This window comes from Manacus vitellinus, unplaced genomic scaffold (assembly GCF_001715985.3).
Source record: "Manacus vitellinus isolate BGI_N305 unplaced genomic scaffold, ASM171598v3 scaffold_7_pilon, whole genome shotgun sequence".
NCBI lineage: Eukaryota > Metazoa > Chordata > Aves > Passeriformes > Pipridae > Manacus > Manacus vitellinus.
Window position 1 is genome coordinate 16,063,038 of NW_021940813.1, and position 23,075 is coordinate 16,086,112.

The 23,075-nt window shown below is 39.3% G+C and overlaps 1 protein-coding gene across 1 annotated transcript in view; it reads left to right on the top strand.

Annotated features, from left to right (window-relative positions):
- The first annotated feature begins 1,308 nt into the window (after positions 1-1,308).
- ARHGAP6 (Rho GTPase activating protein 6) overlaps positions 1,309-23,075 on the top strand; it is a 63,140-nt gene continuing 41,373 nt past the window's right edge. Inside the window, exons 1-2 of the mRNA XM_008926814.3 lie at positions 1,309-1,462; positions 21,898-21,969. Coding sequence (XP_008925062.2) covers positions 1,324-1,462; positions 21,898-21,969 — 211 coding nt within the window. The 5' untranslated portion in view covers positions 1,309-1,323. The remainder of the gene's footprint in view (positions 1,463-21,897; positions 21,970-23,075) is intronic.

A 23,075-nucleotide genomic window follows, 5' to 3' on the forward strand; every position in this document is an offset into this window, starting at 1 on the left:
TATAAATAACATGCACATATATAGGCAAAATATGTAGACTGTTAATGAAGATGTTTACATGCAACAGGATGCATAACTCTTAAGTAAAGTCAAAATTTACTGATTTTCATATTAAGGAGTTTCAGCCAATATCTTTTAAAGTCAATGGACATCCTTTGCAGGTATATGTGCAGAACAGTGTTCAGTGAAAAAAATGAATATGCAGTGAATGTACAGATGTTGAAATGTAAGCTGAAAATGAGAGTGAAGTTTGTTCATTGTAAATCTGCCATGTTGTGATGAAAGGCAGGTTGGTGAGTTTGTTGTTACAGCCCAGCAGATGTACATCAGAGCTTTTCATTATCTGCAGGTGCATCAGGTTATACCTACTGACAAGACTAATGCTTATTTTTTAACATGGATAGAATGAAAAACAAATTTTTCTTTCTTTCCCTGTAGTGCTAATGTGTGCTCTTTGATGGTGCTTTGATGAATTCTGAAAGCCTTGCTTGAAGTTAATTGTCATCCTTTAAGCTTGTTTTGTGCTTGCTCTTCTCTTTGAGTAATGATTACTTCTCTGACCCAAGCTAAGTACTCAGAGAATAGTTTCTTGTATATTTTTTCGCAGGTGGGAGATAGAAAAGCTAAAGCTTTTTGTTTGCTTTCCGAGAATAATTGGTACCTTGCAGAGATGTAACATATCTTAACGCTGTTTTCCTCTTTAAATGTTAACACATACGTTGTTATTACAGCTCTTCAAAAACATGTCCTTTAGTCAATCGTATTCTAAACACAGTATCCTCATAAGGAGGGGATGGGATGTGCCAGAAAAGAGGCTCTACCAGGGTACTCTCTGAACAGTCTGGTGGAATGGGATTAGCAAATTGAGGGAGATAAAATCTGTGTTGTCCATGGACCTGTGGAGATCTGACAGTGCAAGAAAAGGAATTAAGTGATGATCAAGTACTGTACAAAGAAAGCAAACTGGGAAAAGCAGATAAAGGTTGTTTGGGCTGTTTTTTACTTTTTTATTTTCCCCTACTTTGTGCTTTTTTTCCACTGGAGTCCTAATGTTTTTGCAACAATACTTGATTAAATGGTTTCAGATAGAATTGACTTCTTGTTTCGCATGTCTGTACCCCTTTTAAGGAATGCTACTCTAGGGAAAACAAAGATATTTGAAAAGTTAGAAGTGTCCAAGAAAATTGCATTTTAGTACGAAGAACCTGTGTTGTTTTTTTCTAGCAGTAAAAGAGATGGTTCTGTTTATTAAACTGTGCATACCATATGATGCTTGATATTTTTCCATTTGATTTCCTGTAGGGTGATTTCACTTGGAACAGCATGTCAGGGCGCAGTGTTCGGCTGAAGTCAGTTCCCGTTCAAAGCCTCTCGGAGCTGGAGCGTGCTCGGCTGCAGGAAGTGGCTTTTTATCAGTTGCAGCAGGACTGTGACCTGGGCTGTCAGATTACTATCCCCAAAGGTAAGGGCCTGATAAACTGTCTCTATTTAGATTGCTAAGCCACTGATTTCATATCACAGCAATAAACATTAGATTTTTTTTTATTCCACAGATATTGTCTTCTATTTCAGTTTTGCTTAAACATAGTCACTGTGTAAAAGTGACGAGAAAAGTTGTTTGTCTGCTGTGTCCAATTCGGGCCACCTGGGGATGGGATCATCTGATCAAGGACAGATGTCTACAGGGTAGATAATCTAAATCAGACCTATTCATCCTAGGATGTCTTGATACTCAGTTGAGGCAGAAAGGTTTTTCTCACATTTCCTGACATCCTAAAGTAAAACTCTATGTAGGTCAGATAGATCATACCCTAGAAGTGGCATTTTCACTCTGTATTGCATTGTCTATGAAGAAAGCCAAGTATCATTAGTTCAGACAGACAGTGAAGATATTTACATCAAATAAGATGAATCCTACCCAAGTTTTCCTAAAGACAGTGGTGTTTATTTCCTAAAAAACAAGTTAATCTTCAGCATAAAACATTGAACTCTTAGGAAACAGGAGGTTAACTGAAAAGGAGAAACTCAGCTCTTAGAATCCTGATGCAGGATGTGTGCTTAGTTTACTATGGAAGAGATCTAAAACTAATGAGAAAGTTTCTGTTGTTTCCTGTAGGCTGGAGATCAAGGATAGCATAGACAACTGTTGTGCAGTCATCTGCAAATTTGGCTTTCCTGTTGTTTCTTTGCAGTTGTATACTTATGTAAGGAATATCAAGGGATCACTGAATTCTCACCTTTGGCTATGAGCAGAGGTGCTGTGTGCCACAAGACCAATTTTCTAATGAGTCAAAGTTAAGCAGGAAAAAAGTCATCCAGTCCATGAAAATAATGATGTGGGAAAGAAAAAATGTGACAGAGACAGGCTTGTGTATTCATCAGCTTTTCAGCATCTGCAGAAAAGTCCTGCCAAAACCAACAAAGTCCAACTTACCAATTACAGGAAGGCATCAGTTTGTAGTGAGATGGATTCAATCAACTTCTTCAAGTCCCACCAGCTCCCCTGGTGCCTCAAAAAACATTTGATCAATAGGACAACAATTTTACAGGATATTCATAGGAGGAACTGGATCACTAAGGGCACTGCAATAACTTTTGACAGTCTGAACTGCCACAGGCAGTTCCAGTGGGAGATAAAGATACACAAATGGAGCTGATACCATCAAAGACAATAGAGTATACATATTCATAGAATAATAGATTAGCTTCGTTTGGAAGGTACCTTAAAGGTCATCTAGTCTAACTCCCCTGTATACATACATATATATATATATATATATACACATACCTGGTCTAAATACCTAGTCTAAATCTACCTAGTCTAAATCTACCCTCTTTTGGGTTAAAACCGTTATCCGTTGTCCTGTTGCAACAGACCCTACTAAAAAGTCTGCCCCCATCTTTCTTATAAGCCCCCCTTTCATTACTAAAAGGCTGCAGAGTTTTCTCTCTCTGAGCTGAACAACCCCAACTCTGTCAGCCTGTCTCTGTAGAAGTGCTCCAGCTCACTGATCATTTTTGTGACCCTCCTCTGGACCTGCTCTAACAGGTCCATGTCTTTCCTGTGCTGGGGACCCCAGGACTGGATACAGCACTCCAGGTGGGGTCTCACCAGAGCAGAGTAGCGGGATAGAACCACGTCCCTCAACCTACTGTCCACACTACTTTTGATGCAGCCTAGGATGTGGTTGGCTTCCTGGGCTGGGAGCACACGTTGTTAGCTCATGTCCAACCTCTCATCCACCAGCATCCCCAAGTCCTTCTCTTCTCAGTAGGGCTACTTCGAATTCATTCAGCTCCAGCCTGTATGGATGCTGGTGGCCGTCCAGGTCCAGGTGCAGGACCTCATTGGGTTCCCATGGGCACACTTCTCAAGCTTGTCCAGGTCCCTCCTGATGGCAACGCATCCCTCAGGTGTGTCAGCTGCAAATTTTTGGAGGGTGCACTTGGTATCACTGTCTGTGTCACTGATGAAGATGTCGGGCAGTGTTGGTACCAATATGGTGCCCTGAGGGACACCACTTGTCACCCGTGTCCATCTGGGCATTGAACCATGTTCAGAAACTTTGAGCTGTGAAGAGTGAGTACTACTTTTGTGTTCTTCTTGCTGTTTCCTCCTGGGACTGCCATGAAAGGCCAACCATCTGGGGAATCTTTCAGGTTTGAATCACACACAAGAACAGTTTTTGTTTTCACCACACATCTATACATGGATAAGTGTATAACATGAAGTTAATTTTAGATATATGGAGTCTGAAAAGTGTAATTTTAGGCATAAAAACTAAATAAGAATATAAATTCTTGTTAAACATCTTAAAACAAAAGGTATTTCACAAAGTCAGGAGCTCTGGGCTCCTGTTTTATCTCTGCTGCTGGCCCCATCATTTCATGTATCTTTTGGAGCAGTTTGAATGGGAAATATTCAGTTCTGCTCTTCAGGTTAGAGGTACCGGTGAGATTATTGATAAGAGGTAAATCATTTCACATTTGCATTCTTACCTTGAATGACCAGATTATGAATTTTTCTGTATTCTAAGGTATGGAGGAATAGTTGTTACAATTGAATTTTAAAATGTTTTAGTACCATCTATTGAAGGCAATGAAGGTACATCTAGTTTTTAACTGTCCATCCTGTTTCTGAGTCTGTCACCAATTTTGACAATAGGTATAAATAATATTTTGCAGTAGGTATTACAATAATCATACTATCAGTCCATCATGCTACATGTGTGCTGGTACTTTGGTAGGAGAATAAGAATCTGCTATATTCTTGAATTATTACAGATTGACTTAGGCCCTCTGCAGAGACACTCTGAAGTCCACCTCATGTACCCATCATTTTTGAATGGTGGGGAATGAAAACGTATGGTAAGAGATTACAGGTGACCATCCAGTTGATCTGCTAACATCACAGGACTGTGTAAATGGAGAATTCAAGTTTTATCAGTGTGAAACTGGCTTGGGCACTTTGGACATGTGGGAATACAAATAAAATAAAACTCTGTCACAGGCATTTGTGCCTCAAGTTAAAAACACACTGAAGGCTGTTGAACATTTTCTATTTAAAAATCCAAACCCACAGCAGTGAGATGTAGAGCTATTACTGTCTGCTTGAGTGAGTTGGAGGAGAGATCCAGAGAGATCCAGAAAAATGAAAGGTGTACTCTACAACTCTCTTCTACGTCAGAAAATGCCATATGAAAACATTCATGAGTAGAGGTTAATGGAACAATTTATGTATTGGAAAATTTAGAAAGCTGTTTTAAAAGTTGAACTTCTTTGACTATTCTTCAAAACTTGCTGGAAAATGACATTACAACATACATGTGCCTGCTAGGCATTTGCTTCCCACAGGCATTTGAGTATTTGCATTTACTGGCATAAGTACTGTAAAAAGTAAAAATTTATTGTTCTTGGGTAACAAGTGTTTGCTCCAAACATGCTTGTGTGGAACATTAGTCAGAGTACAGAAGCATCTGCCTTATTGTTACAACCACAGTGATGTTGTTACTGGTTGCTTCTTCATAATGTTTTGATCTTCCCATGCTCAGAAGGCCCCTTTGTCACAGCAAGTGCAATTAACACTTCCAGGACACATCTGGCTATTCCCACACTTGTAGAGGAACTCATAGGTAATCCCTCTCCTTCACGGTATTGCAGCCATTACCATTAATGAAGAACATTACTAACATCTCCTAGTAAAAAATCCTGTGGTTGCAGAGAAGGGACCACCTCCCACAAGAATTTCTTTAACCAGTATGTCATTTCAAATATACTACAGTTACACTGCAGTAGGTAATTAGAATAAATTCAAGTTAAAGGTTAGTATTTTTATATGTATGATAGAGATACTTCAGATTTGTTTCTTGTTCTCTTGTTTTCCTGTCTCATATATTCAGATTCTGTAATCATCATCTTTTTCGCTCCCGTGTCACTCCTTCATTTGCCACCAGAAACTAGACCAAGAATCATTTATCCTCTCTGGGTTAATGTGTTAAGTTGCAAGGTGCTACAGGCTGGGGACAGAGTGGCTGGAGAGCAGCCAGGCAGAGAGGGACCTGGGAGTTTGGATTGACAAGAAGCTGAACATGAGCCAGCAGTGTGCCCAGGTGGCCAAGAAGGCCAATGGCATCCTGGCCTGGATCAGGAACAGTGTGGCCAGCAGGACCAGGGAAGTGATCCTTCCTCTGTACTCAGTGCTGGTGAGGCCTCACCTTGAGTGCTGTGTCCAGGTCTGGGCCCCTCAGTTCAGGAAGGATACTGAGGTGCTGGAGCAGGTCCAGAGGAGAACAACGAGGCTGGTGAAGGGACTCGAGCAAAAGTCCTATGAGGAGAGGCTGAGGGAACTGGGGCTGTTCAGCCTGGAGAAGAGGAGGCTCAGGGGAGACCTCATCACTCTCTACAACTCCCTGAAAGGAGGTTGTAGCCAGGTGGGGGTTGGTCTCTTTTCCCAGGCAACTATCAGCAAGACAAGAGGGCATGGTCTTAAGCTGTGCCAGGGGAGGTTTAGGTTAGATATTAGGAAGAATTTCTTTACAGAGAGGGTAATCAGCCATTGGAATGGGCTGCCCGGGGAAGTGGTGGATTCTCCGTCCCTGGAGGTTTTTAAGATAAGACTGGATGTGGCACTTAGTGCCATGGTCTAGTAACCGCAGTGGTAGTGGATCAAGGGTTGGACTTGATGATCTTGGAGGTCCCTTCCAACCCAGCTGATTCTATGATTCTATGATTCTAGGATGGTGGCATTTCCAGGCAGAGTATTACACGGTTTCTTTACCAATATAATTACTCTGTGCATGATTTTTAATTTAGTGTCTGATATTTTGAATGGCACAACAGTACCATTCTGGTGATGCTCCTTTACAGTTCCTGTTTAGAACATACTGTGTTTTTTCTCATTTTAGGGAAGTAAATCTTCTCTTTGTAATGGGAGAAAACAAAGGTGATGGAATTCACTTTAGGTATGCTTACATTTTGGTGACATTTCAATTCTTTGTGTGTCATGGTACACAAGTAGTGAGAAAAGCTAAGCTTTTAGAGCAGGTCTTCACAAAAAGTGGTAAGTCAGATGGCTTTTATGGGGTAAAACTGGGATCAGAGCTAGAGAGGAGCTCATTTTCTTTTGTTCATTGGCTCCAGGTATCTCTTGAGTAGAGGAGTGATTGAATGAAGTTTATTTATCTCTTTCACAGTCCTGTCCTACTTCACTACACCTGCATTTGGAAGCACTGGTAGGCAGTACTAGGACTTTTATGAGTTAGAGCAAATGAGGAATTAGGGCCTCAACCCTAATTCAGCTCCTCAAGCATCTGGCTGGGTTTTAAGGTATAGGGTCTTGATTGGGATTTGGGGGTCACAGTTGCAGTTTTCACTTCTCTTTACACAAGAAGAGAGAGTGACTGCTCATGTTGTTGACAGTTTCCAACAGGATATGCTGCTGTCATCTCAGCTGTGCAGTGTCGTAGGGAGAGAGGGAATAAAGGAGGGGAAGGGGGGAAATACTTGTTATTAATTCTGAATATTGCCTAGGTAGGTGTCTGTTTACCAGTAAGACATGCAACCATACGTGGCTGAGCTGCTTTTTGTGGTCACTTGTTAAGAAGATAAATAAGGGGGATACACACATAATTAGGAATAATGAAGCATTTATAAATACTACCATAGAAAAAGAGAAGATGAATGGGAATCACTATAAGTACTGTCTGCAAATGGTTCAGTCTACATGGCCTGTGTTCTGAGGCATCAGCAGACACTGAAATTTCATATTTGTTGTGAAAATCTACTAGGGAAGTAGGAAAAATACGTAGGTACTACCAGTGTTCAGACAAGTAGATACACTGTAGCTGAATTGTTACTGAAAGCTTGACCATCCCATGAAAGTCCCCAAAAGTACTATATGAAATTGTTTTAGGGATGATTTAGCACGTGATTAAGTTCATCGGACCGTAAGGTGACCAATGACTTGTAAATAGTGGCTCTTGCTAAATGGCAGGGTATTGCAGTGAAAATAAAGGTCAAATGGGATACTCAGCAGATATTTAGAAGTCTGTGTGTTTTCTTCTTTCTTGTACAGATTGAACTATTGGACCTGGGTTTCTCATATACTGATTTCTCATTTGTTTGAAAACTCATATATTGGAAGTGAAAGACAATACAGGGGGTGTGGATGCAGGAGGAAGAGGTAGGAGCTGGGCATTTTTCAGGTCCAGTTCCCTACAGCTGTGTGTCCTGTGGCTACTATGTGCCACAGACCCAGCCCCTCCTCCTCTCTGCTGACATTAAAATGGTGTGATAACCACTTTCTGCTGAGCCCGGTTGTCTTTGTTATTCCTATACTTTGGGTGAAGTCCTGACTTCTCATCATAATTTTGGGATTGCTGATTGATAGCCAGCTTTATATGAGCCAGCAGTGTGCCCAGCTGGCCAATGAGGCCAATGGCATTTTGGCCTGTATCAAGAATAGTGTGGCCAGCAGGACAAGGAAAGTGTTTGTCCCTCTGTACTCGGCACTGGTGAGGCCGCATGTCAAGTCCTGCGTCCAGTTCTGGGCCCCTCACTTCAACCATTGAAGTTCTGGAGCATATCCAGAGTAGAGCAACAAAGCTGGCTAAGGGCCTGGGTAAGTCCTATGATGAGCGGCTGATGGGGCTGGGGTTGTTTAGTCTGGAGAAGAGGAGTCTTAGGGGAGACCTCACTGCTCTCTGCAACTATCGGAGTTTGTAGTGAGGTTGTAGTGATGTGGTGCCACGGTCTGAGGGGGGATGGGGCCGTGACACAGCACGGACAGGTCCAGAGTCGAGGTAGAGGTGCAACTGGAATACTTTATTGAGGTTTCCAGAGGTTTTAAGGGTTCAGGCAGGGAAAGGACTAGAACATGGGGTGGAGCGTGAGACAGACAAACGGGGGAACAAACTGGGGTAGGGACACAGGCAAAGGGGGAGGAACGTGGGAGGAACCAGGGAAGGAAAGAGCAAATGGTAACTGTCTCCTCTCTGCAGCTTCTTCAGCCTATCAGAGGGGGGAGCAAGGAAGCAGAGAGCAGGCAAACTCGTGGCAAACCCGGGCATGGCCAGGCTGTGCACTGTGTAGTGTGGGTACAATGCGATACACATATCTGAAACCACATAATAACGGTAAAGTCCATATAATAAAGTCCTGTCAATTGCTGGATGTCTTTCTCCACACCTGGAACCGTTCCCATCCTGAATCTTGCTCCTTCACAAGGTGGAGGTTGGTCTCTTCTGCCATGTCTCAAGTGAAGGGCAAGAGGAAATGGCCTCAAGCTGCATCAGGGAAGATTCAGATTAGATGTTAGGGGAAAAAAAATCGCTGACAGAGTAGTTAGGTATTGCAATAGGTTGCCTAGGAATGTGGTGGAGTCACCATCTCTGGAGATGTTCAAGAAGCATCTGGATGTGGCACTTGTGTTTAGAGGTGCTTATGGTGGTGCTGGGTTTACAGATGGACTAGATGACCTTGAAGGTCTCTTCCAACCTTGATGATTCTGTGACATGTGGGTAGAGAGAAGGTAATCTTTAACTTTACTGCCAAATCTCATTTCATTCATTTAGTTTTAATGAATATGATCTAAGGTTGGGTTTAGAAGCCCAAATGCAGTCCCAGTCATTTAAGAGAAGGTATTACTGATGCTACTTGAACATATGCTGGTGTACATTTTTCCATGCAAGATTTGTAGCTCATTCCACCAGGCATATGACACTGTGCATCTGCTCAAATGAAGCGAACCATTGTCTCCTGTACAATTTGTAAGGTAAATTTGAAGGAGCAGGGCTGGATAAGTGTGTGATTACAGCCTGAGAGCTGAGACAACCCCATCTCTGAAATGAGAGAAAAACGCAGTTGGGCTTTCTGAATTTTTACTCTTCATTTGTGCACTTTGCCCCCAGTACATTCCAGTTAAACTCTGAATAAAAATGGAAATTCAGAGTTACACATTCTCTCCTTCTTATTTATTTTGGCAGGGAGTAGCTCTTTGGATCTGTTTTTTGCTTACATTACTCGCCATTGTATTTCTTGATTCATTTTCCTTAACACTGAGATTGACTGTGATTTTTATCTGGGCTTGCATTTTTGTGAGGGCTCCAAACTGCTCATTGTTTTTAATCACTGACCATGTTATATACTTTATAGGCTGTTGCAGCAGTGGAAAACATCTAAGTAAACTGTAGCATATACATTGTGGAGCTATGGGCTTATAGTGATGCCAAATCAAAAGCATCCAGTCTGTATCTTTTAAGGGAAGAGGCTTATTACCACATCTCTTAATGCCAACTTCTACTGATTGTTCTCATATAAATACTGTCTCTAACATGGTCCTTTACGCTGAATTAGTAAGTCTTGGATATGCTGTATCAGACTGGTCAGAGATAAAAACTGTTTATCTTTCTGATTTTCAGATTGAAACTTCCCTCCTGTGCCCTCCAATTCAAATTTTTCATGGAAACGTATTTTTCTGAGGATTTTTTTTTCCTCCCAGGAAAACAAAACCCAATATCACTCAGTCTGGAAAAAAAAAAAAAGAAATAAAATTGACTTAATGTTTTAAGCTAGGAGAAGTCCCAGCTGCTGCAGGGTAGAGGTTGTAAGACACAGCCTTGCACTCTGCTACACAGGCATTTGTCAAAGTGAATGTGACAGGAGCTTTTACAGGCAGAGAGATAAGAAAGCAAATAAAAAACTTCTATTTTTTTTTCTCCCAGTAAGGAAATTTGCTGAAATTTTTCATTTTTTTTTTTTTTTTCCCAAATTCAACTTTGTGCCACTGTTGAGACAAGAACTAAATGGAAATACATGAAGCTTGCAAGAACGTGGTTTTTCCCACATTGGAACAGGGAAATTAATTTACTATCTTCAAAACTTAAAAAGTTTGTAGAGCCCTGTTTCTTTTTTAATTTTTGCTATGAGGCATTTTTTTAATAGAAGACTGCGCAGTGCTCAGCAAATTGATTTCCAAGATTTTCTTGTGTCACATAGCAGGTTTTTCTTGTCTGTTTACATCAGGAAAACTTTATTCAACATATCTATTTCGTCAGTTAAAGACAAGCTAATATGTTTAAAAGGAAATGTTTTTGCTGATTACAAAACTCACTACAAACAAAAAAAGTTTATCTTTTTACTAAACAGTATTTTGGTAAATAGCTAAGAGCTTTGGTTGAAAAGCAGCATGCGTTTTCTTCAGTGCTATATGAACACAGAACAGAAGGAGAAAATGCTATAGGCTTCTTGGGGAAATCAGTGCCACTGCTAAATGTAAACATGGAAAAATGAGTGTATAACTCAGCACGTTTAAAAGAAAGATTTGTGTAACTTCTGAAAATCTACCTGTTGTGTAGGCATATTTTGTGAAGGGGGAGAAAGGGAATGGAGGTAGGGATGGATGTTGAAGGAATGCTTTGCTGTAGAGCTTGTTGGGCAGGATAGGCAGGAGTCTTTCAGTTTCCTTCACAATGAAGGGAAGAGGTCTTGCTGAAATTCCTAAGATAAATAGGGCAATACTACAATCCACATTTTCATTTACAAATGTTGTGAGACATAGTTACTGGAGATGGAGTCATGACCAGAGTTCTTCACTATTAGGGCAGTTGCTTATTTAGATGCTGACTCTGGTGGATTTGGGGTACTGCTCTTAAAAATTCAGATCCAGAGACTGCTGCATGTATATATTTGATGATAAGTCCCATTGAACTTAGAAATTATTTCTGAGACAAAAAAAAAATCCTATCTAATGTCATTTTCTTATTAGTACACTTGAAATAGCTATTGATTTTAAGTACATATAAATATATTTGGTATTTTGTCTGTGTTAGTGTTACACATGGAAATCTCAACTTTCATTTAAAAACATTGCTCATGACCATTGGCTCTATTGCAAGGTTGAGACACATGGTTGAGAGAACCAGTGTTGGGAAGCAAAATACACATACAGAGGCTCTAAAACATCTTGCACAATTAGGTATATTTGATTTTTTTTTTCCTAAATCTTTGTGAGAACAGTGGTGTAACAGAGGTATTCTTGATTGTGTCCTGCCAAATTTGTCTTTAGTACTTGATGTAGTACCGACCCTTTGATTCATAACTAGGCTGTTCTGTACTTTGCAAATAATCCACGTAACTGTCTGGTGATTCTATAGTGACTTAAGAATTTGTGCTTTATTATGGTTCAAAGCCAAAGAATAAATACCAATAAATATATCCCATGTGAAAAGCTTTTGAACCTTTATAGAGAGTACTGAATTGCAGCCTACCAGTTTCCGTGTTCTACTTGCCTTTGGCAGAGCTTTGCTAGTATGTAACAGGAATATAATGTGTATTCTTCTGGTATACTTCTTTAAAAATTTCATTTGAAAATCGACCTTATTTCTGTTATCTTATGTGTTTTGCTCCTTTCAAAAATGCATTAGGGAAGTATTCCTGGTGATTTCTTCTTGCCTTAGGTAGAAAAGTTTTCTATAGTTTTTTCAAAGGCGTTGTTTAAGTGGAGTTGTTGTGGTTGGTGCCAGAAGTGTAATGTCTCTAAATACTGATTAGAAAAGATAAAGTGACTCCAAGTAGATTTATTATATCAGAGCTTTGGTACTATATATGTCTCTGTATTAGGCTTTTACACTGAAAAGGCTACCTTGAGATTTAATGAAGACCTAATCTCTTGCTGAAGGTTTTTAAGAATAGATTAGACAAACGTCCATGTGACTCTATTTCTGTGCAGGAAGTTGACCTAAGTGTTCTCTGCAGAGCTCCTCATGTCTTTTATCTGTATGGTTTACATTTTCAACACCTGTTCCTGTTTATTAATAAAAAAGTATGTAAGCTAGATGATTGATGATACAAAGGACAAGTAACTATTACAAAGAGACATCGTTAGAAAGAAGCTCCGTTGATTGTGGTTTTCATCTCAGTTATTGGGACCACCAGCCTGTCCAGAGAGAGACCTACTGCACCATGATTTCACTTCCTTGTGCTGAGGGCTTCTCTCTCATTTAATTTCTTCATCAATGCTCTGAGCAGGAGTATTGTAATGGACTAGTTTAATTAGACCTGGATGCTGTGAACCATCTCTGTGACCACTGGTGGGACTCCTGAATTCCTGCATGAGGGGAATTTCCTCTTCATTTGAAGAGCTCAACCAATGTTCACACTGAGAGCAACCTGGGGGGAAAGATCTGAGTGAGATGTAAAGAAACTTGGTTGCTGCTTCACCTGCCTGTACAGGCATGCAGACCACTTTATTGGTACGCAGTAAGTCCAATGCCAGTTCCATGGTGGCAATTGTGTGTCTGTTCTGCCCCAGCCCACCCTGTACTATGGGGATTAAAGCTAATTTTCCTTCTTATCAAACAAAAATAAGATGATATTTTGACTACCAACAGCATCAAACTACTCTGTTCCCTCCATATTATAAGATTACTTTTTATTTAGGTTATTGATGCCAGGAGACAGTCAATTTTCCCCTGCCCACAGTGGGCTGAATGCAGTTTTAGAGCTGTTATTTGTAGTTTTCCTATCTCAAATTATAGCATCAAGGCTTCTGTTTGGTGTTCTGAATTTTTTTTCAGCACATCTAAAATATTTTCATTGACTGTAGTTGTTTTCATGTATTAGTGTAGACAGTTTTTGACCTGTTTTACTGTTGACAGTTTATTCATCAGTTATGAAAGCACTCCAAGAAGGAAATGTTGTTCAATCCTTCTCAAAGCTTTTAAGCCTCTGCCCGTCATTGTGGTTTCTGAGCGTCTTCCACTTAGAGAGAAGGGCGGCAGCAAGGTCCCTGACATACCACAGTCTGTTTGAGTCTGGAACTTGCCTACCTTTTGAGTTTAGAGAAACTCTTGTCACACTGTGGATACTGCTATAGTATGAAAAAGTAGTGTCTGTATTTTGTCTTGCACCTGCTACTTGACATTACTATTTCATGAATCCTGTCATCAGTGTCAATATAGCAAATATGCCCTGAAGCATAGAAGGAGTGGTTCCCTCTAATTTCAGTATGCCTAGACACATTTTTTTCTTCCAGTATTGACACAAGGCATGTGCTCCATCAAAAGGCCTGGCCCACTCTCTCAGGGGGTTTTTTTAAGGATTTTGTTGGGGGGTGGGGTTGGGGTTTTGGTTAGGTTGTTTGTTTGGGGGTTTTATTATTATTTTATTAGGTTACTATGGCTTGGGATTTCTTATGACACAGAAAATCCTACACCAATGTAGGTACTGAAGCAAGCAGAGCTTTTTATGAATTGAGAATCTGAGTCTGTCTATGCACAGGGAAGTCAGACCTGACATCCTGCATCTTTATCTGTTCTCCCTGTCCAGGCATTTACCTGCTTTTTGCTGCTCTCCACTGACAGCTGCAAAAGGGAATGCAAAGGCATTTGACCCTTCCTTTGTAATCCTCTAAAGGCTGCCAGGTAGCTTTGTGTGCTTGTTTTGAGTTATTTCCATTGTCCCTTCTATGTATGGCAGCAGCAGCCGTTTTCCTCATTCTACCATAAAAAGAGGTTTAAGCAACTATTTATTTTCATGTCAAAATGAGTTGTTTTCCTTAGATCCAGCTGAAGATTTAGCAAGTGCAAATCAGCTTCTAAACAATTATAATTTAGTGTTATGATTTTTCATTTATTCTAAAACTCACTAATTATCTTGTTCCTCAGAGTAATGCAGCCATTTTAAATGTATTGTTAGTTTAAAAATATTTAAATTATGTAAACTACGTATGCTTTCATTCGGTAACGTCAAAATAACTGAAGAGATTTTTTTTTCCCCCAACTTTTCCAACACAGTTATCTCTACTCAAGAGTCCAAATGCAAAATTGTTAAAGAATACATTAAACAAAAAAAAATCAAATTTAAAAGGAAAACAGGGAAATTTATTCTTAGTTTTGGTGTGGTGGTTTGAAGAATTATGAAACTATATTAAAGATTCTGTTATTTTAAGGATATTTATGCACCGCATGCACAAACTGAAGGCAGGCATCCTCTCTGTACTCCCTTAAGTGTTTCTTCTGGTGCAGTTGTGCCATGTTCATCTGTTAGACCTGCAGTTTCCTGCACAGCAGGGATGCATGGCCTGGGGCAGGCCTGGAAAGCTGCTCCTTCCTGGTTCTTCTCCTCACAGGGGTGGGCTCTGATGACATCCCCTCCCTCCAGCTGTGGCTTCTGCAGCCCTGACCTCTCTCCAGAGCCCAAATCCCTTATTCCCTCTCTCCTAAGGTTTGGTTCTCACTTTTAGGGTACGTTGCACCTGCAACATTGTTTTGGTTTGATTTTTTGTGGGGTGTTTTTCAGGTTTGTTTTTTGACTTTGTTTTTTCTGGTGTTTGTTTGTTTGTTTGTTTGTTTAAGAAGAGTTCATACCTATGTGGTTACAGTTACAGTCTAAATCTGTATCCTGCTGTTTTCTAACATGCAACACTTTTTGTTCAGCAAGTTGGGACATGGCTCTTTCTGATAGAAATAGACATTGAGAGTAAGTTTCAATAGAAATGGTGCATTTTTCTAGATTTCATCTTAGTTTGGAACTACACTTCTTAGATTTGTTTTCCTAAAAGACATGACAGTCTACTAATAATACGTTCAGCTAGTATAAATTGATATATCACCTTTGCCTTCAGAATAGCTGTGCAGTATCAACAAATGTGCATCAAAAAGTCTATTAATACCTGGCAAGCAAATTATGAAGGATTGCTTTTTTGTTTTTTAAATTTATACCAGAACTATTGGAGGTTATTGTAAAGTGTTATTTCATTAACAAAGCTGAGGTTCCTGTGGGAAAACAGCTCTCTTTTGTAGTAGGTGAGGTTTCCAGCAGTTTTACCTTCTAGGCAGGTTCCACGGCAACTTATGAATACTTCATAGATAAATAATTTAATTCATATACCAGTATGACTTAATTCTTACTGTTCTGCACTTAAAATTTGTGTATAATGAAGGTTTTAAACTTCTAGCATCTGCATCACTTAAACCTGTGCAACTGGACTTTGTAATTCCTCTGGGTTTAATTTTAACAATCAGAAATGCCTTAGCCCAAAGGGACTGAAGCCTAGGTCTGAAGAAGATGCACTGACTGCAGATTACCAGAGAGTCTGCTGGAATGTAGAAAAAGAAAATGAAAAGCACATTTTTGTCTGATGGTTGTGGGTTTTCTCAAGTAGTGGTATTGTATACATTGTGTGTTGCTGAGAATGTTGTTTCCTGCACAGTCAGCTTTCTCCAGACCTCACCTGGTTTCTCACTGTTACCCTGAAAAGAGTTGGATCAGGCAGTGCTCTGGCTCTGGTCCTGCCTGTGCACAGCTCATGGAGAGCTACAGCCCTTCTCCTGAGGAACCAGCTTTGACTTCAGCTTTGCCCCTTTCACACTGTTTCTTTTGCCATAAGCACATTCATCAGGAACTTCCCAGAAAGGGGAATGCTGAAACTTGTTTCCTGCATCAGAGGAAGCATTTAAGGGGAAAGCTGCCTCCATTGTGTTTGTGGTGCTCGTGACAAACAGTCTGAACCTGACTCTGTGGGCTGAGGCCAACATACATGACTAGCTGCCATCATCATACCTTCCAGCTGCCATCTGGAAGGTCATGGCTGCAGCTGAGATATACTCTTGAATGAATATGGCTTTTCTTCCATCAGCTGCTAGCTGACAAGCACGAAGAAGTGCTGATATAAGTCAGTGTGAAATAAAGAGAGCAACACAGACCATAAGGAAAAACAGGATGATAGTCCAAGGCTTCTGAATTAATATAATAATCTGCATCACTGATGGAGATCCTGTATGTGTATGGCTGAGATCAGGTGAAAGAGAGAAAGACAGTGATGAGAAATACCTGTATGCTCAGCCTTTCCTGTTTCATATTGCTTTATGTGCCAAAATCTGTAACTCCTGTTTCTCTCACTGAAATTTTTTATCTTCTGTCTTCGTTGCAGCTTGCAGTGCTTTGGAAGTTACTGCATGGGGACAGGGCATTTCAACAAGTTTATTTAAATATTTCAAGATGGACATCTATAGTCACAGAAAAGACTAAGTAAAACCAGCACACTCTTCTTCAACAGAGCACTCCAAGTGTCTTCAGAAGTAAATTTGCTTTGTATAGTGACCCAAAGAAGCTACTTCAACCACAAACACAGTGCAGCTGTCAGTGAATGAAGTGCAGTCTTGTCTTTATTGTGCTCTGTCAACAGAATTTAGAAGTTTTCTATATGAGATCTCGATTCCTTGCAGTATTGCACAGGTCAGGGAGACTGCACACAGTGTTGTGCAGCTTGACAGGGAGCGCACAGGCTGGCTGTGAGAGGCTGGCACTTGGGAAATACATTGCTCTCTGTGAGTGAAGTGAACCAACAACTGCTCAAGAAGGGTCACACTTGCTGCTTTGTGGTGCCACTGGTAGTAATTTCCAAGACAAAATTGATTGCACTTTTAGAAGATACGTTCTTTTTTCTTTAAGTGCAGTTAGATCCAATTACTAGTGGCTATTAATGGAAAATGACCATGAATAGAATTACTATGAAAGTGTATTTTAGAAATCTCACCGTATCAACTTTTTTATTGGTTTCTGTTTTGATAGTTGAGCTATGGGTCTGATAATAATCTCTCACACAACTCCTCTCTTTATACTGTGTGAAAATCACCTTTCATTGTAGAACAAGACAACTTTCTTCCCTAAATGGACAAGAAACACATTTCTCTTAAGCAAAGGAAGTTGCCAATAGATGGGGAGGGGAGTTCTCTTTGCTCTACAACCCTGTAAGCAGCAGATCATCTCTTATGTCAAAACTCCATTGAATTAAAATAGTTTAAAGGATCTGTGATAATTTATGAATTATTTTTTTGATTAATAAAAAGTGTGCTTGCATGTAAGTAACATAAAAGGAACATCGATTCTTACAGATAATCTACCAGCCCATGTGTAAGTAAAGAAAGTGCTGAAGAATCCTATTTTTTTGCATGTTCACTTCATTTTTTGATGATCTGAAGCCTAATACTATAATAGTGTCCCAAAAATTACATATAAAGCTCAGATGCTGTTGTACTTTTTTACTGTATATTATATTAATTATGAAAAACATTGGATTATGATTTCACAGTATATTGACTATTAAGTGACATAATATGAAACTGGTGGCCAGTTCCTGAATGTTAACTTTAGGTATGCCACTTAATGTATCATTTTGAGCTAATTCCCTATACCTAATTAGTGATGCTTTAGCTGATGCTGAGCAACACCTCTACCTACCAAACAGATCTGTTGATTTCCTTAAATATAAATTGAATAAAGAATTACTGGAAGTAAATAGTAACAGGATTCAGCTTGCACTCTCTCTCTCTTTGAGTCATATGAGGTAGTGGTAGGTGGTCTTGTGCAAAGCAACAGAACAATCTGTCATTAAAAAAATTTACAAAGTTCTTTATGTTCTTTTTCTTTTTTTTTTTAACTGTTAAAGCTGAAATTTATATATGCTCATCATGAAAATGACTTCTTGTTACCTCATTTGTAGAACCATAGTCTCACATAGAGAGAGATTTAGGCCTTGAAATGGTCTGTAGAAAATCTGGGATTTGATAGTGTAACTGCTAATGAAATGGTGTTAGTGATGACACTGCAGGTGAATGTCAGCCTTAACTCAAAATATCAAAACTTAAATAATCTCAGAAGTCAAACTGCTCAGTTTTTGTCAAAAGTCAGTAGATCAGTACAAATACTCTTGTATTCTGTAGGCTGTGTGGTTCACTGACAAAGTCCTAAAAAGATGACCTAATTTTTTAAATAGAAAAGTCTTTTTGGCATTAACTGAACCTGGAAGTGCTCACCACTTTGGAAAAACAGGTCACATAGCAATTTAATGTGCACTCAGGAGTTCAATTATAGACTCTTGGTCTTTTAAATATTCATTGTGCTAGTCTTAATACATAGATGCCCAGGGAGTGATGTATGCCTTGCAGTGAAAAATGCAGCAAACATATAAATTAGTAAGTATTGAATGGATCAAGTCCATTTCTGAAAAACAAACTGATCTGCACAGCTGCCTTGGCAGGTGTCCTTCAGGAAAAACAGAATGGGTTAGCAAAGAAAAAAGGTGAAGCTTCCTTCACTTTGACAGTTGTTGTCTTTTGAGTGTTTCTTTTGTCTTGCTAATATTCTTGAGTGGAATCTGTTGGAGGAGTAGTATATCATTGATCTACAGAAAGAAGACATAAAGTGATAATTATATACACAAAAGGCTGGATAAAACCCCTACAGCTTTTATCACTTTGTGGTTTAAACATTTCCAAACTGGAAATGAAAATAGCAGTTGATATCTAATAGTACTTTGGACTGATACAATACTATTTTGCACAAATATTTGCTAGTTAATTAAAAAATGTACAGTTGGTATTAGGTGTGGGTTATAATGCTTCAAGAATGCTTTGGATATTAAATATATTCTCAAAACACACTGCAGTTAATAAGTACTAAGCATTCTTATTGTGAATTGGGTTCATTTAATATGTAAAACTGCTAGAATTGCATGTCTTTAAGCATGTTATGAATATTTCAGCAGTGTTCATGCCTGATGTACTTTGATTCAACAGTCATTTCAAAACATATTTATTTTTACAGAATATAGACTCTAATTTATCATATCTTTTTCTGGGGAGGAGGAGAGTTTGAACTGGCCTCAGACCTCTTGGCAGATCTCCTAAGTTTCAACTTTTCACTGAGATACCTCTCAGTCTTATTTTCATATGCAACTCTTTTTCTCTTGCCATGGGGTAAACTGTGAATGTAAATGATTGTAGCAAAACACTGTATTTTACATCAAATTTTGACTTTTTTTCTCATTTTTTATGTCTCAGTAGACTTCAGTGGGGTGTCAGAATATCAATAAGTTGGTCTTTGGAGAATAAGGCTCTATGACTCCAAAGAAATGTAAGTCATTTATCAAAATGCTACTGTGAAGCAGTAATTTGAATTTATAACATGAAAAAGAATTTGAAGATTATTTTATAGCTATAAAACCAGAACACAATGGTAGTAGGGAACCTTATGAAAACAGGCTGTACTTTCAGGTGTTTGTAAGCAGGCTACTGACTGTTCATGTTGCCAAGAGGTGAAAGAATTTCTCTTATAAACTCAATCTTAGCAACAGGAAATGTCAGAAGGTGTGAAAAGACTGGGCATATTAATCAATCAAAGTATGACTTTGAGTTGTAACCTTGTCGTGTGGCTAAGAAAAAGGAAAATGTAATCATAGACCTAATGATATCAGGCAATGAATTACTACCATTATACTGCTGAACTCTTATCTGGAATACCTTATCCATCTAATCAGCCTTATTTCAGAGAGATGAATTCTCACTGGAGCAGGTGCAAAAAAAGGGAATTAACTTAACCAGCACACGACAATTCTACCTCGAGTATCATGGTTGAGTGAGTGCTGGGAGCCCTTGCAGCCAGCAGGGCCCGTGGTATCCTGGGGTCCATCAGGAAGAGTGTGGCCAGGTGGTTGAGGATAGTGATCCTCCCCCTCTACCTGGCCCTAGTAAGGCCACATCTGGAATACTGGGTCCAGTCCTGGGCTTCTCAGTGCAAGAAAGACAAGGAGCTACTGGAGAGGGTCCAGTGGAGGCCACAGAGATGATTTGGGGTCTGGAGCATCTCTTATGAGGAGAGACTGTGGGAGCTGGGCCTATTTAGTCCTCAGAAGAGAAAAAGGGGATCTCATCAATATATACAATTATCTCAAAGGTGGGTGCCAAGAGGATGGTGCCAGACTCTTTTCAGTGGTGCCCAAAAACAGGACAAGATGTAAAAGCCATAAACTAAACCACAGAAGTTCCACCTCAACATGAGGGAAGAATTTATGTACATTGAGGATGGCAGAGTCTGGAACAGGCTGCCCAGGGAGGTCATGGAGTCTCCTTCTCTGGAGAAATTAAAAAATTCAGAAATTCGTACCTGAACATGTTCCTGTGTTACCTGCTATAGGTGACCCTGCCTTGGCAGGGGGGTTGGACTAGATTATCTCCAGATGTCCCTTCCAACCCTAATGATTCTGTGATTCTGTGGTATGGTGTAAATAAATGCAGATTGCAAGTGTGCAAGTGGAATTGATCAAGCCACTGTTACAAAAAGTAAAAAGAAATGATAATTTTAAATTAAAAGGATATTAACTGGCTATAAAAAGTGTCATAATTTGTTGAGCTGTCTGTTGAGTAGTGTTCTGGATTTGGTTTTCAGAAGAAGCTGAGGGAAAAGTATGGGGAAATGGCTTGTGTTCTCTCATGACCCCTAATTGCAAAGATGAGAGTTCATGAACAAAGATCCACTTCACTCCTCTGTGGTATGTTCCTTACTGTAAAAGACCATTTAAGACACTGGCTTATATAACCAGAAAAACCTGTTGAGACAGATTATTTGGTGACTTTCTTGCCCTTAAAATGAAATAGATACGGTATGTTTGTTTTTGAGTTTTTGCCATGTTACAAAACTGGTAAGGAAAAGGTACGTGTTCATTAACCTTTATCTGGAGTGGTGTCTATGTTAAAGTATTAGTCCCTGTGTTAGACCCTTTATATTGCTTTGGAACTTAAAAAGTTCAAAAGGTACAAGTTAAAGCAGGCTCATGTCTTAATCCCTGGTATATGTTGATAGCTAATAAATAAAATGCTTTTTTGTTGACTTTTCATTATAAAAGATGCTGCTGAAGGAAATAATGATAGCCAGCCTTTTGATATAATCATTTCAAGAACCAACTTGCCTCCACTATTGCTTGAAAACTTTGGTCCTTAATACCTTAGTGAAAACTTGGATGATAGATAGGTTATTAGAACAATCATTTCTCTGAGACTCTAATCCACGTGAACCAATCTGGACATGCTGTACCAAACTGCAAACTCCCAGAGTGAGTTCAGATCAGATGGGTCATGTGAAGGTGGTCAACGGGTATGACTGGTATGCAGAACTTTATCCTAGAGGCTTAGTAATCCTCTCTTTCCAAATACTACCTTCAGCTGCACACCTGAATCACAGTCTTGTGCCCATGGATGAAGGCTAACCAATACTTTTTAGGTTTATGGTACCTTGCTATCAAGAGCATCCAGCAACGAAACTCCATTATTAAGTCTTCAAAATTAGATGACCACACATGGGTAGATGTGGTCAGCATGCAGGGGGATACATTTGGTTCCCCTGTGCAGCCTCAGCATTTGGGTGAACAAAGCCAAATGCTTTGTTCTCCACTGAGGAACTGCGGCAGTCTCTAGCCTTTGTGCAATATATCCCCACACCCTTCCTGATTCCAAATGCTGTGACCTTCTCACTCCATGTTCCTATAGCTTGTGCAGCAGATTGTTCAGTGTTATTTCACTTCATTTACTTCCTTTTTTTATTTTCTTTTCTTGCCTTTTACAGATGGACAAAAGAGGAAGAAATCATTAAGAAAGAAACTGGACTCTTTAGGAAAGGAGAAGAACAGAGACAAAGGTAAAATAAAATGAGTACATACTTAGTGATCAGATCTTAGTTTTCCCTACGAGATTTCTTTAGTCTTAAACATATACTTTTTGGAGTAGGAGAATGTTGCTGAGCTGAAAAATATGTTTTATCCTTTCTGCTTGACTTTAGTATAACCCATTTCTCTTCAACTGAAAGATTTTTTTTTCTGGGAGAAAGGGAAGTGTTAAAGCACTGTGTCTTTTCTCCATTTTTTTTCTCCCTGTTTTCACCATCCAGTGCAGACTGTGGTCTGGATAACATGATCCAGTTATTTACCTGCAGTTGCACTCTCCTCTTTCAATTTACAAAGCACGTGAACCCATGAACCCAGCACTACCCAAGCAAGCCAGTTCATTTGCTTTTCTTTCTTTAACCTTAGGAAAATAGCCATTGTTTAAAATACATAAATGCTTTGGTGCTACTGATCAGTTGGATTTTAATAAACTCCATGTGACATGGATTTACAGATATGGTTGTACTCTTTTGTTTGGACACTAATCAGCTTTATGGGCTGGGTCCTAATCCAAGACTTGAACTTGACCTGTAATTTGGAGCCATTTGAACTAAATCTAAATACTGAGACACTGAAAAATGTCTGTGAAATTGCAGTTTTCTGCATTGTGCATCTAATTTTGTGTTCCCTTCTGGAAAAACATTCTCGAAAAATGGTAGTAAGACACAGTATTGACACCCCAGTTTCACAAACACACACAGAAATGCAGAAATTTATGACAGGGGTCTGGTTACTCTGATGTTATCGCTTTTAGTCTAGTTTTGCAGAAGGATGGAACTTAAATATTCCATTGAAAAAATTAACATCCCCATTTCAAAGTTACTTTAGATATTTGTCAAGAAGAAAGTATTTTTCTTTTAATTTTTATTTGTTTCATGACTTCAAATATGTGATTAGTCTTTTCTTGATTTAAAACTGGTTATGGAAAATATTTGCATTAATCTTTCTAACATTGAATGTCCCCTGACACATTTGTTTGGATAAATCCAGTGACCTCCTACGTTACGTTGGAAGTGCAAACTTTTTATTTGTTACAAGATCACCTGATGTAGGACTGAACCAACAGGCAGAAGGAGTCTTT